The 14,333-nt window shown below is 40.5% G+C and overlaps 1 protein-coding gene across 7 annotated transcripts in view; it reads right to left on the bottom strand.

Annotated features, from left to right (window-relative positions):
• LAMA3 (laminin subunit alpha 3) overlaps positions 1 to 14,333 on the bottom strand; it is a 273,867-nt gene that overhangs the window by 119,725 nt on the left and 139,809 nt on the right. For all 7 annotated transcript variants that reach the window (XM_045041820.1, XR_006588064.1, XR_006588063.1 and 4 more), the window contains 3 exons: positions 12,338 to 12,480; positions 10,115 to 10,212; positions 9,620 to 9,773 (listed from right to left, as the gene is read on the bottom strand). In XM_045041820.1, the coding sequence (XP_044897755.1) occupies positions 9,620 to 9,773; positions 10,115 to 10,212; positions 12,338 to 12,480 (395 nt within the window). The remainder of the gene's footprint in view (positions 1 to 9,619; positions 9,774 to 10,114; positions 10,213 to 12,337; positions 12,481 to 14,333) is intronic.

The raw sequence follows: 14,333 nt of genomic DNA, 5'->3' as shown, positions 1-14,333 counted from the left end.
AGGACAGAGGTATGCCTTGAGGCTCTTTTGCTGTTTCTCAATTTAAAGAGTGAACTTTCGATTATATGGATGCAGATAACGTGACGTGATATATGCAGCCCACTCCTGGGATAATAACTAGTAATAGTTTGGTTTTCATGCTTCCAAACCGTTTTCCACATCTGAAAATGCACACATATGTACCTTTTTTTTTTTTTTAGAAGAAAAACTGTGCTCATAGTAGGAATCATGGATGTTTTTATACCATGACAGCAGAGCTGAGTAGCTCCAACAGAGTCCATATGGCTCACAAAGCTGAAAATATTTACTATCTGGCCTTGTACCAAAGGCAAGCAAACAAAAAACCAAACCAAAAGCAAACCAGAAAACAACCCGCCCCCACCATCCCCTATGGGTTAGGAGCTTGGAGTATGGAACCATACTGCCTCGAGCTGTGTGACTTTGAGCAAGTTACTTAATGTCTGTATGCTTCGGTATCCTCCTGTGTACAAATGACGATAGCAAGAGTACCCACCTCTTAAAATTATCATGAGGATTAAATGAATGAATATATGAAGGACTCTTAGAAGGGTATTTGGCATGTCATAAGCACTCTGTAAAATATTGATGATCATAACTGTGATTATTGCCTTTTGCCACGTCTTGTTTTTTTTACTCAACAAGATTTTCTCTGTCTGTAGCGGTACATACAGATAAACTTCATTTTCCTAACGGCCTCCCACCTTTCCACAGTGTGAGTGTAAATTAATTTATTTAGCTAATCCCCTATTGATGGCAACACTTACATTGTCTCTAATTTTCCCTATTAGCATGGAATGTTACATGATCACGTGTATGTATGTATGTGTGTGTGTGTGTGGATAGGTAAATATCCTTATGCTGGTATTTCTGTAAGATTCCTAGAAGTAGAATTGCTGGGTCAAAGCATACGTGCATATTGAATGTCTGAGCCAATATTGGAACTACATTCCACAGCAGTTTAACCCACTTGAGTCTGTAATCTCAGGCCCAGCCAAGCTTTACCATACTTAATTAAAATCCTCCCTCCCCCCCGTCTTCAGGATATTCACATTTACTGTTCTCTCTGCACAGCCCTGAACCACACAACTAATACTTTCCCCGGTGATTTTTCTATCACTTATATAATAGAAAGACTTACTTCAGGGGAAAAAAAAGTGGATTATCCACACCACTTTTCCACTCTGTTCTGGAGTGAAATACGGGTCTGCGTGGGGAGGTTATTAGCAGCATTTCTCCCTGGGGCATCTCCAAACAAGGGTCTGTCTGTCTTCACGCCACCATAAAACACACACAAGCCAATAATGTATATTCACTTTTCTCCCAGAAGTTATTACTGGCTGCCAGTTCTATCACAGCACTCTATTATAAGTTTCTATTGTTCTTTCCACTCTGAGTCCTAGTCATTGATTTTTTGGAAGATGTGTGGGAAGGCTTCTGAATTCATCTAAGGGTAAAAGTAGGTTTTGAGAAACCCAGATAAACGATAAATGATGGCAAATAGAAACTTTACTATTTGCTATTTGTTATCAGTTATTTATCTTAGTAAAAGGGAACTTAAATAGAACCAGTGTCAAACTGGAAGGATCTTTCTGGTTTTATGGCATAGAACTGCCCTCACCTGGTTATGAGTGTTTCAAGATAAAGACATAAAAGGCAGGCATGTCAAATCTGGTACTTACACAAAGCTAAGAGGGGTGATTAACATGTCTGGTGTCAAAACGAGGAGTCAAAATGACTTGGTCAATCTATACTTATTAAACACCTCCTCTATGCCAGCTCACCTGATGGGCATACAATGGGAAACAAGACGTATCTGGTCTCTGCCCTCAGACAGACTTTAATCAAATAATTAGACAATTAGACAAACACAGTGTGAAATTACACATATGACAAATATTCTGCATAGGTTCTTAGAGGACAGCCTGAGCCAGTCAGGGAGACTAGGGAAGGGGAAGACTTCCTGAAGAAGCAACAACTTGGCTGAGTGCTAGAGGACAAGGAACAGACAGCCAGGACCCAGGGGGAGGGAGGAGCATTCAGGCACAGGGAACATCCTGCAGTAGGAGGCTACCCTATGACACACAGGCTGTAGGGTAACAAATAATGTTAAGTCCAAGAGACTGAAGGCAGGCCACAGTGACAAGGAACAGAGAGCAAGAGGAGGCATTGGGAGGAAGGAGGGGTAGCCTTAGAGGCCATTAAAATCTTTTGTCTCTATCCTAAAGCAGTAAGCTGTTATCGTAATGTTCCAATTGTGTATGGGTGAGGAGGGGGCGAGAGTGCCTGTGATGATCAGATATTATATTTCTATCAACATGAGTATGCTGACTATCATATGGAGTCTGGACTGGGAGATGCAATGGGCAAGAGCTGGTGTGAGTGAGCTAATAAGGAGGTTACGGCAGAGATCCTCATGAAAGATGATGATCAAATATTGGGCAAGAAAGATACACGAAGAGAAGTAGAGACATTTAAGAAAAGACATTAAGATTCAGGGATGGGTTGTCTTTGGTAAGGGAGGGAACAGAAGAAATCATGGATGACCCTAAGAATTCTGATTTATAAAATTAGATGGACGGTGGTACCATTTACTTAGGTAGTAAAATGTAATTTGAGATCCCTTCGAGACACCTAAGAGGTAACGTCAGGAAGGAAGTTGGCAATGCTGTTCTGCACATAAAAGGACAGGTATGACTGAACATACCACTTTGGGAGTTATCTGTGTCGAGCTGGCATCTAACACAATAGGCTTGGAGGAGGCTGCTTAGGGAGAGAATATAAAGTAAAAAGACAAAGGCTAAAACTGAACCTCAACAAATTCTAACACTTAATGTCTAGATAGAGGTTGAACCTGTAAATGATATTCTAAGGAAGCAGCCGGAGAGGTAGGAAGAGATCCAGACCACTCTTAAATTATGAAAAACAAGGTAAGAGAGTATTTCAACTTGGAAGGGATATTCAACAAGTATTGAAAGCTGCTGAGAAGTTAAACAGATGAACACATGAGGAATGGAAATCATCACTGGATTTACTGACAAGATGATTGGAAACTGAGAGAGAGAGAGAGGGAGAGAGAGAGAGAGGGAGAAGAAGAAGAAAGGAAAGAAGGAAGGAAGGAAGGAAGGAAGGAAGGAAGGAAGGAAGGAAGGAAGGAAGGAAAGAAAAAGGTAATGGAGTAAGAGAGATGAAAGCCAGACTGCTGTGGGTAGAGATGTGAATGGAAGTGAAAGAATCGGGAACAGTGTAGAATTGTCGAATTCTTTGGAGAAGTTTGGTTGTGAAGGAGGCAAGAGGTATAGCTGAGGGACTGTGGGAAGGGAAAGGAGGGTTTTAATAAAAAGGGGATAGAACTTAGCATTTTTAAAATATGAGGGTGACTCCCAGTTCAGACAGCACAGTGAATTGACATTTTCTGCACCCCTTCCACTCCAAGAGATAGCAACTATAGATAAAATGTTTTAAAAGGAAAACAAAAAGACGTGTTTTAGATTTAAAAACTGATGGACCATAAGTAAAAGAAAAACTCGAGATGCACTGGGGCTGAAGTCAGGGGCCTGCTGTCCTCAAGGTCTGGAAGCAGCCTGTCTTGGTCAGCAGTTCAGCTCTTGTGGAATAAAGAAAACTAAAGACGCCTCAATGAGACAGTGGTCAGATCCAGGCTCATTTTTTTTTTAAGACAAAGAGGAATGTTCCCTCAAATCATGAAAAGCTGAAAAAGTTGCTGACAATCTGCCAGTTGGGTTTCAGCTTTACAAGAAGCTATAGAATTTGGGAATCAAATATCAAAGATACAGCCTCATAACCAAGAACTGATTTAAGCCACCTACGTACTCAGTGTCTGAATCTGTGCCATCCCCAGTATCACAGCGATAGAAGTGGCATATTTAATGCTTGCCTCTGAGCTAAGGGTCCAGAGGACTGGTGAGACATTGCAAAACTACTAGGCTGAGATGGCTAGCGAGAAAAAGGGAGATGATAAAAAGCTTCCATTCAAAATAAGCCAATAAGCCTGCAAACAAAATAAGTCTCCAAAACACATAAAGAAATCTAATGTTAGAAACATGCAACAGTATCATCAATCAGAAGATGAATTTACTTCAGATAAGATGAATTTTATCAGAGAGTCTGACAAAGACTTTAAAATGAATACACTGGTCCCTAATCTGAAATCTTCAAACGTGGAAAAGGAATATTTTTTGGATCTTGTTTGGATGCAAAACCTAATCTCACCTAACCAATCATCACTTGGTGGCAAAATGTGACTTGAACTAAGTCCACGTATACAGTCTTAATGTATTTCTCTTGAAGTGCCTATTCAAGCTTTTTGTTGGAGAAATATCAACCTGTTCGATTATAGGGTGTTGGCCAGGACCCCAATGGAGATGATGATGATGATGATGATGATGATGATGATGATGATGATGATGTGTGTGTGTGCAGAATCGTTAAAATTCTGAATTCTGGGGCGCCTGGGTGGCTCAATCAGTTAAGCGTCCAGCTCTTGGGTTTGGCTCAGGTCATCATCTCACAGTTCGTGAGTTCGAGCCAGACATCAGGCTCCGTGCTGACAGCACGGAGCCAGCTTGAGATTTCTCTCTTCCTCTCTCTCTGCCCCTCCCCTGTTTGCTCTCTCTCTCTCTCTCTCTCTCAAATAAATAAACTTTAAAAAAATTTTTTAAATGCTGAATTATGAAACACACCTGCCTCCGAGGGCATTAAGATACTCAAAAATATAAATGAAAGAGGAATCTCTCTAAAAAGTAAATAAAGTTATAAAACTAAATTGGTGGGGAAAAAATAAGGAAAAGTAAATATGAGTAAGAGCCAATTAGAAATCTTTGAGATTAACAGTATAAATTAAACTGAACCAACAGGCTGGATAAAATCTAAACTGGAGACAGTGAAACATCCGTGGATTCTAAGAAAGTCTTGAGGAATTCACCCATAAAGCAGCACAAAGAGCCAAAGCTATATAAAAATATGAAAGAGTAGTTTGTAGATAGACTGTGAGGTTCCAACATTCATCCAGGCTGATTTCCAGAAAAGAAGAATGTAAGGAATGGCAGCAAAATTACATTTGAAGTGATAACATCTGAGAATTTCCCAGGATAAAAGATATGAATCTTCATTCTGAAAGTGTAGCCTGAGGACTAAACAGATAAATAAAAATAAGTCCACACCTAAATATATCATAATGGAACTTTAGAGTTTCACAAATAAAAGTCCATCCTAGGATTTCTGGCTAAATATAATAGATTAAATGCTTATACTTATTGATCTTCCCTCTCAGAATTCCACAAAAATTCGAGTTGGGTTTTTTTTTTTAAATCATAAACCCACAAACAAAAAGAGGATAGGAAAGAGGGGGGCAGGAAACAGGCTAGAGAAATCAACAGATTTTGGAAGCTGGAAAGCAGATGTTAACCAATTAGACCAGAAAAAGCTGACACCTATGTGTCTGTGTGGGTGCAGAGTTGGATGAGCATTGGAAGAAAAGATTAAAGAAATATCCCAAAGCATAAAACGAGATAAAGAGATGGTAAATGTTGATTAAAGATAAAGAAATAAATTAGCAATGAAATAACTCAAGGAAGTTTCCCTGAACGATGGATAGAAGTTTCCAGGCTAAAAGACTGAGAGCCTGGCACACTAGTGGAAACATTACCTATATCAAGGCACATCTTTGTGAAATTTCAGAACATGAGAAATAAAGAAATTATCTCAAAAGCTTTAAGCAGGGAAAAGCAAGCTGCAGTCAAAGCATTGGGAATCACAATGTAACTTCTCAAGAACAGGACTTGAAGGTAGAAGCCAGTGAGGAAATGTCATCAAATTATAAAAAGAAATGATTTCTAATATAAAATTCTATATCTAGAGTGCCTGGGGGGCTCAGTCAGTTAAGTGTCTGACTCTTGATTTCAGCTCTGGTCATGATCTCATGGTCATGAGATCGAGCACTGCATTGGGCTCCACAGAGTTAAGCATAGAGCTTGCCTAAGAGTGTCTTTAAAAAAAAACCAATAAAAATAAAATTATATATCTAACCAAACTAAAAAATCAAGATTGAGTGTACGATAGTTTCAGATATGCAAGGTCTCAAAGGGGAAAAAATAAAAAAATAAATAAAAATAAAAGGACCTCCTCTGTATCTGTGTGGCCTTTCTCAGGAAGGAAGCCATTGGAGGATATAATCTACCAAAATGCGTAAGAAGAAGAAGAAAAAAAAGGGAGTTCCAATAGTAAAAAAAAAAAACAAAAAAAAAACCCAAAAAACAAAAAACAAAAAAAAACCCCAATACAATGAAGATAAAAAAGAGAATATTTAGGATGGTGGGATGTGGCAATGAAATATTTCAGGAAATGGCTGTGCCCTAGACCCAGAGACTACATCAAGAGCAAAGAAGACAGATGGAAGATTCCAGGAGAGAAAATTCCAAGAAGAAATGTAAAAGAGAAAAAAAAAAAAAAAAAGGAAGGGAGGAGAGAGGGAGGGATGGTATGTGGTATATTTGAATTGAGATGAAACTTACAATCTACCTGAAAGTCTGGGGAAGAGGGTAAAAATAAAATTTCTGTACAGCAACAATAACTTGGAGGTTGGTTTTCAATGGGTAAATAATCATTCTAAAGTCTGTGTCATGTAAAATAAGAGATCAGAATTAGTGAATAACTTTAGACTTGGTTGGAAAATATATGCTTCAAGAACTTATGTTAAAATATTAAGGGTAACCACTAAAATACCAGAAAACAATCTGTACTTATCAAACACGCAGAAAAATAGAGAAAATTGTCTTACTCAAACAGAAATAGGGGGTGCCTGGCTGGCTCAGTCAGTAGAGCATGCAACTCTTGATCTCAGCATTGAGTTCCAGCCCCATGTTGGGCCTAGAACTTACTTCAAAAAAAAAAAAAAAAAAAGAAAAAGAAAAAGAAAAAAAGAAAAGAAACCGAAGTAGGAAAATTATTTTTTAGAAGGCAAATAAAAAGCTAGTAAAATAATTAAGATGATAAAAATAAGTCCAAATATGTCTGAAATCACAATAAATATAAATCAATTAAAATCACATTGTAAAACAGAGATGATCAAATTGAAATATAAAAAATATAGCAATGAATTTGTTTATAAGAGACAGAGGCTTGCCTGGTGTACAACAGGTGTGGTCTGACTTTAAAAAATGAGCTGTCCAGATTCCCTTTCTCAGACAGAATAAAGGGGAAAAGGGGATATTCAAATGGCAATAAGTGCCGGAGCTAGGAGTTAACAAAGAAATGAGACGGAAGCAACCTTCATGGTATGTGTGTGAGACAAAGAGCTATGAGTAAGCAAAGGAGGTCATTCAATAGAGGGAGAGGTGAACAGCAAACACACAGAGAGAAGGCTTTCTTCTATGACAGCCTGGTAGCTCTGTCTCTCTCAGATTCCTGGAAGACCAGAATGTACTTGGTTCCTGCCTTTGGAATCCTTCTAGACCTCTCTGTATCCTGGAAAAGGAAAAACCCTTCATATGAGCTAGACTTAGTGGGTTGCTCTTCCTTTCTGCCCATGGTGCTGACTAGAATACATAACAGCAGTATGGCTAATGGTTACTGAGTGATCACTGCGTGTCTGGCACCACAACAAGAGCCTCTCATGGATTATTTTATTTAGTAGTACTCATGAGGTAGCTACTATTCTTATCCCCATTTTATATACTAGTAAATTCAGGCCTAGGGAGATTTCACAGCTAGTTACTGATGACCCAAGACATGAAGGCAGGCAGTTTCACTCCAGAACCATCTTAATCATCACGCTACACATGGGTTTTCAAAATGGAGGAGCAGGGGCGGGGAGCGGGGGTGCCTGGGTGGCTCAGTTGGTTGAGCATCTGACTCTTGATAATAAAACTTTTTTAAAAATGGAGGAGGGATTACTCTGCATTTTGCTCCAGGTGGCTAATGATGATCAAAATTTACCTACCTCTAGAAGTGAGTCCTCCATCAATTTAAGTATTCAACAGAGGCTAAATGAATGTTTAAAAAAGCTAATGTAGAAAGGATTCCTTCACAGGAAGGGAAATCAAATGATTTCTAAGGCCTCTTCGAATGCCATTAGTCTCTGAATTTTAGCACAATGATCTATTACAGCACTGTCCAATAGAACCTTCTGGATAGCAAAAATATTTCATACTCTGTGTTTTCCAATAAGGTGGACACTAGACATATGTGATTGCTGAGCACTTGAAATGTGGCTAGTGCAACGGAGAAACTGGATGTTTAGCTCTACTTAGTTTTAATTAATTCAAGTGCTAGTCACTACTATATTAGCACATGTCTGTAAGCATTTAGATAAAATAGTAAAACAGACTGTTAAATAAAACTGGACAGCCCAGGGCTTAGTTTTACGCATCATGCAAATATGGCCCTGCCCAAGGCCTCAGTGCTATATGGCTCTGGGCTAAATCAGAGGCAAGGACACCTCCAGATGAATCATCAGCATCATTTCCTGGAGTTTGGCTCTTCTCAGCAGCACCTTCCTGCTGTCTGGGGAACACACACACACACACACACACACGTACAAGTATGTGCGCGTGCATATTTATGTATGTATATGCATTTGTGTGTGTGTGCTCAGCATGGGTAGGGAGGGATACAGCATACTGGTAGAATGGAGTGGAAATGATTTCATTAATTTCTCTTTATGAATGTCTATATTGCTTTACTTGTTACAACAGGCATACATACTTCTCTTTTTTGCAAAATAAAAACTCTAATAAAATGAAATGAAGACTAAAGAAGTATCCTTAAAATCCTCTAATAGCTACCTTGGAAATGTTAGCAATATAGTTTACAAAAAAGGTACATATCTAAATATTCAGAAGTAATACCATATATGTTGTCAGTCTACAAACTTAATTGTGAACATTTTCCTCAAAGGTACAAAACAGAGAATGTTGTAGAAAGTAAGGAATGGAAATATAGCGACGGAAGTTTGTTTTTCAGTGTCTTTATTCTGAGGTATTGCTTTGTGTGTTTTTATTGTTGCTATATACTACTTTGAACGCAAATCTTAAATCAGTATAGTCTTAAATCGTTTTGAGGCCTCAAAAACTCTGAGAAGAAAAGTAATGCCAAAGCCTGTGGTAACCTGTCCTCTAAGCCATGAGGGAGATGCCCTGGCGTGTAGCATTTCCAGATTTTGAGCTCAAAGAAATCAACCCTTACAAATTGCTTAGCCTGAAGGGCTGAACAGTCTGTGAGCATTACATCCTTCTAGGGTAAGCTGTGTAGTTTCTGGAGGCCTTTTAGAAAGATCTTGCCCTGAATCAGGTAGAGCAGGACGTGCCCTTATAAGTCCAGGGAGTAAAAAGGAGAGGATTCTGTGGTTGCCATGTTCCCTGCCATGTCTAGAAAGTGCTCAGAGACTAACCTTACTATGCTCTGTGTGATGTACCGCCCAGCCACAACCTGAATCAGAGAACTCAGGATACCTGTAATTAACACCTCTGAGAAATTCTTCCAGGTTCCCCTGAATTTGAGAAGCAACTGTGGCCAAGGGTTTTCAGCAGACACAGATGGGGAGACAGTAATAGCTTTGACAGTAAATAAAAGGCTGCCCCACCTCTCTACCACTGAGGTCCGCCATGACCGGGTGTGCGGGAGTAGGCTGCCTCACTGCCAAGGGTCTTGGCTCTCCATCAAGCAGGAAGTGTCTGGCCTCACAAGCCAGGGCACAGGGGAATCGGGTCACTGGCAAATGCTGGTAAAGCAAGCAACTTCAACAACAAAATACAACAGTTACAACTGAGAACAAAGCACAATATCAAAACGCATCCCCAAAGGACTCTTATCCAATTCCATTCATTCATCATTCCTTCAACGAACTCCTACCCAGTGCCTACTATAGGAATCGGATGGTAAATTTTCATCTGCATGAAGAATAAAAGACGGAATGGTCCGTGAACCTGGATTCTATTTTAAGCCTCAGACAAAAACCACAATCAGATAATTATCCAAAGCATCTGGCTGCAGTTGTGAGGCCGAGGCCTATCTCGAATCCTTGCACCAAAGGCTCCTGATTTAGAGGACCCGATGTCGCACCGTTGCCCATACTAACTTCTCTTGGGGAGGTCCTGAGTCGGCGCACGGCTGTGTGACTGGCAGTTGCAGCGAGGATGCCTCATAGTAGTCTCTGGGAAGCAGCACCAGGTAGTCCTAGTAAATTAAGACCAAAAGGACAATTATGCATTTGATGGTGGCCCTTCTTTAGTAATCAAGCCGTCACCAGCTAAGTTAACAACAACCAGGTGAAGCTCGCTATGTTAAACTCTCGACAGCAGCTGCTTCGTTCTGCCCCCTGACTCACCAAAACACACAGAGCAACTCCTCACAGGTGCTTCAAACATGGGAGATAAGCATCTCAGGGTGAATGTTTTTGTATGCAAGTCTCAGGGGAAATTTTCCCGTCTCTTCTGGATTGTTTATAAATTCAAAACTAAACAAAAGTAACACGCTATCAGTTGATAACGTTCCTTTGAAATACCGGTTGCTTTCATCACTACACAACAGAACACTGAATTGTAGATCACGTATCACGGCTTCTTATTCCCATATCCAAGCAACACTCGATGGCATGTATAAAAAACGGTGTTTTGTGATCCTGGTGAATCACGGACTGAAACTGGCTGACTGCCTGTCCTAGGAGATGAGAGGAAGAACGTGTTCCACGGAGTGTGCCAAACGAAGCCCACAGTGTAAATTCGGCTAAACAGCTCTTCAGGAAAGAGCAGACCTCCAGGTTTCTGAGATGCTGATGGTTTGACAGCTTCAGAGCAATGCTGGCATCCCTGCCTGTGTGCAGAGGGAAGGACGAAGGGGAGGGGGGATGTCTGCCGTAACTGTGAAGAGACTCATACGCCAGCCATAAGGCTTTCTCACCCTTCGGGGCCCTTAATTTGTCTAGAATGGGAAAGAAGAGAAATGTATGGAGAGGAAAAGTGGCACATGGCGGCCCAAGGGGCTCAGTGGTCTACCACGGGGGTCTCACTAGCCCAGTAGGCTTTATTTCAACAGTGATTATTGTTCTCTTACTAAGTTTCCTTAGGTTGGTACCATAGCTCCTCATTACTTTATGGTCCCATAGATCCTAGAATAGTAAAAGTTGACAGTAGGTGGTCCGTAAAATATCTGTAGAGAAGATAGGATCATCATATGGAAGCATATATATGTGTTGCTACACAACTGCACCAGCTAAATGTCATCAAGTATCTTCCGTGCCTATGAAGTAACATAATGAGCTTCTTTCCATTAATCTAACTTTGTACCCATTACCGGCATCAACAGGATTTTCCTCATCCTCATTTCTAACATCTATGAAAAGCTCTAAAACTTTGGTAAAGCAACAAAGCTTTCTACCAAGAAGATGGCAAGAAAAATAGGGATTGAATGCCGAGCATAAACCCTCACATGATGCTCAGAAGATCCCAGATTTGGAAAGGACCTATATGGATAAACATTGTCCCTATTACAGGGAAGAAGCAAATGGGGCAGGCCTGGAGTTAAAGACCTTGCCTGAGATTCGCTAATACAGCCAATCAAAAGGACTGTGCCAGAAGGAAAAGCTTGATGTTTTCTGCTCTGAGCGCCTAAAACCAAGCTTTGTCGAAGACTTTATTTTCAAAAGACTTTCTATAAGCTAAAGCAGACATCAAAAGGGGGGTGTATCTCAGGTAGCAGTTTTCATCCCTTAACTCCCCATGGTTCCTCTGGCTATCCTAGTAGAGCACGAGGATAGAGCTTCTCCCGTAATGCAGGGTTCTTTGTCCAAGGCAATCGTTTGGTGAGGCTGCTGCCTATGTTTCAGGTAGAAGAAGGCAGGGAATGTTGGAGAAGCATCGGTTCTCCCTTCTCTTTCCACCACCAAGAACTTCACTGCTATTAGGATCTTCTTTTCCCCTAGCTTCTTCTGATTCACTCCACACAATTCCCAGAGAGGCTGATTTTTTTTGATGCCCTTCTGATTCATGATGAAAAATCCCAAAGAAGCTTTTGAAAGGTGGGGACATAATGCATATGAAGGTTTTGCATTTATTCTGATAACTTTGAGTCATTATAGTTATAGTTGTTGGTGTGTGTGTGTGTGTCTGAGAGAAGATGGCTGAAGAATATAACAGATATTTTAAGTTGGCTCCTATGTTGAGGGCAAACGTCACCATAGTTTCCTGTTGTCTAAAAGGGAGGTGGATTTTGATATCTAATGGTCCCTGTGGGTCACTGTGGATTGGACCATCGCTAAGGGGGGAAGAATCCCACAGAACTCTCCACTCAGGAGGACTCTTACCAGAAGGACCCCCTCTGCTTGAATACAAGCAAGCCATGTCCCTGGTGCAATTGAAAACGTGTGTGCCAAACCATTTCCGGGGACCGTGACAAAGGCTGGCTCCTTACTTGGCAGGAAGAGGACTTCTTTGCTTTGAGCAGCACCTATCAGAAATAAAAAGAATTGCCCCAGGCACTGGTCTAGCAATCACTGTTATGATTTTGGATTTTCAGTTTTGAACATTCAGTTTACATCTGAAGAAGTTTAAGATGGTTACTGAGCATACTTACTGATCAGATTTATTGATTTTATTTTTAAAATTTTTTAACGTTTATTATTTTTGAGAGAGAGAGAGAGACAGAGTGCAAGCAGGGGAGGGGCAAAGAGAGAGAAGACACGGAATCTGAAGCAGGCTCCAGGCTCTGAGCTGTCAGCACAGAGCCCAACGCAGAGTTCAAACTCACGAAATATAAGATCACGACCGGAGCCGAAGTCAGATACTTAACTGACTGAGCCACCCTGGCGCCCCTTGATTTTACCATTCACATACTTATAAAACAGACTAGAAAGATATTGATGTTAATTACTTTTTAAATTTGTTAAGTGATTAAGTATATTAACGCATGTAAACTGCTTAGGAAATTTCATTGCATCTAAGTGTTAACACATTACCTTAGATATTAAATTATTTTATTCTTTTAATTTCTATGGAAGAACATGTGTCCATTCTGAAGTAATAAAAAGTTTTGGTTTTTTGTTTGTTCTCAGGATGCAAAGTGTTTTCTTCTGTATGAAACAAACAGTGAACCTTCTGTACAAGGTTCAGAGACAAACCAAACTGCTGCATCAGAGTCCAACTGAGACTTTTTCTTCAGAAGAAATGTTTGCTCAAAATCCTTGCATTCTTTCTACAAACATCCACTAGATCTAGCTTTTGGGCATGAGGGACTGCACACAGCCAGCATGGGTTTTGCTGGGTGGGGTGGGAAAGGTGAGGGATTACAGACGATAAAACAGGAGAATTTGGCACAGCATAGACAGTGTTGTTTGGGAGGAGGCCTAGGTTACCACAAGAATCCACAACCAAGGCCCCTGACTCAGACATGGGGGCTTAATAAAGGTGTCCCAGAGGAAGGGAAAACAAGCCACAATGTATTCCACCTGTTTGAGTTAATGGAGAGCAAAGTGCTGATGAAACTGTCATCGAGGAGGCATCAGGGTCCATTAGAAAGAATTTGGAGTCTGAAGATTCCAACTTGTCTATAAAGACCAGAGGTGCACTTAGGCAATTTACTAAACCTCTCAGTTCTGTTTCCTCTTCAACTCTCATCAGTTCACAAACTTACCATATGAGAAAATCAATGCCAAAGTATATGTATATGATAAGGCAAGCCCGCTAGTTCTTTGTGTTATTCATCATCATCCAGCCTCGCAACCTGGTTGACACAACTCAGGAGCATCACCACTGCCCCCAGTGACTTCGCCATGGATGCTGAACAAAGATTCTTGTGTTTCAATCTCAAATTAGATTTCCACTGGCACCATCTTGGGTCCATGTGGGATTCCTAGTGCTTTCTGGAATCTGTTTCCAGGAATGGTAGAAGTGCTAACTTCTTGCAGAACAGACTTCCAGGCCTCAGCTCTAACAGTGCTGAGATCTGTGCTCTGACTGTGATTTTCCTCTGCCCTCAGGAATCCCTCAACCTTCAGTGAGGTTTGCATGTTTCTTTCTGGAGTTCTCTTGGGCTTCATGCTTTACTGCATTCATCTTAAAAATTCCTACACTCACCCATTTCTCCTTGGGCTATTTGGTTTGCCTGAAATAATGTAAAAATTTAGGGGAGTCACCACAGAGGTGACACCCACTCTACCATGAATGAATTATAAATTAGCTTTGCCCTGTGGTGATGTCATAGACCATGGGGTTCAGCGAAGACACATAGGTTGTTACACCAATTTTTCAAAAGACAGTTAATAGTAAACTTAACAAAATTTAAATAAGCAGAATGTTTAGAGA

Source organism: Felis catus, chromosome D3, assembly GCF_018350175.1.
Source record: "Felis catus isolate Fca126 chromosome D3, F.catus_Fca126_mat1.0, whole genome shotgun sequence".
NCBI classification, from domain to species: Eukaryota; Metazoa; Chordata; class Mammalia; order Carnivora; family Felidae; genus Felis; species Felis catus.
The sequence above is the reverse complement of the archived record's forward strand: the minus strand, read 5'-3'. Positions and strand labels throughout refer to the sequence as shown.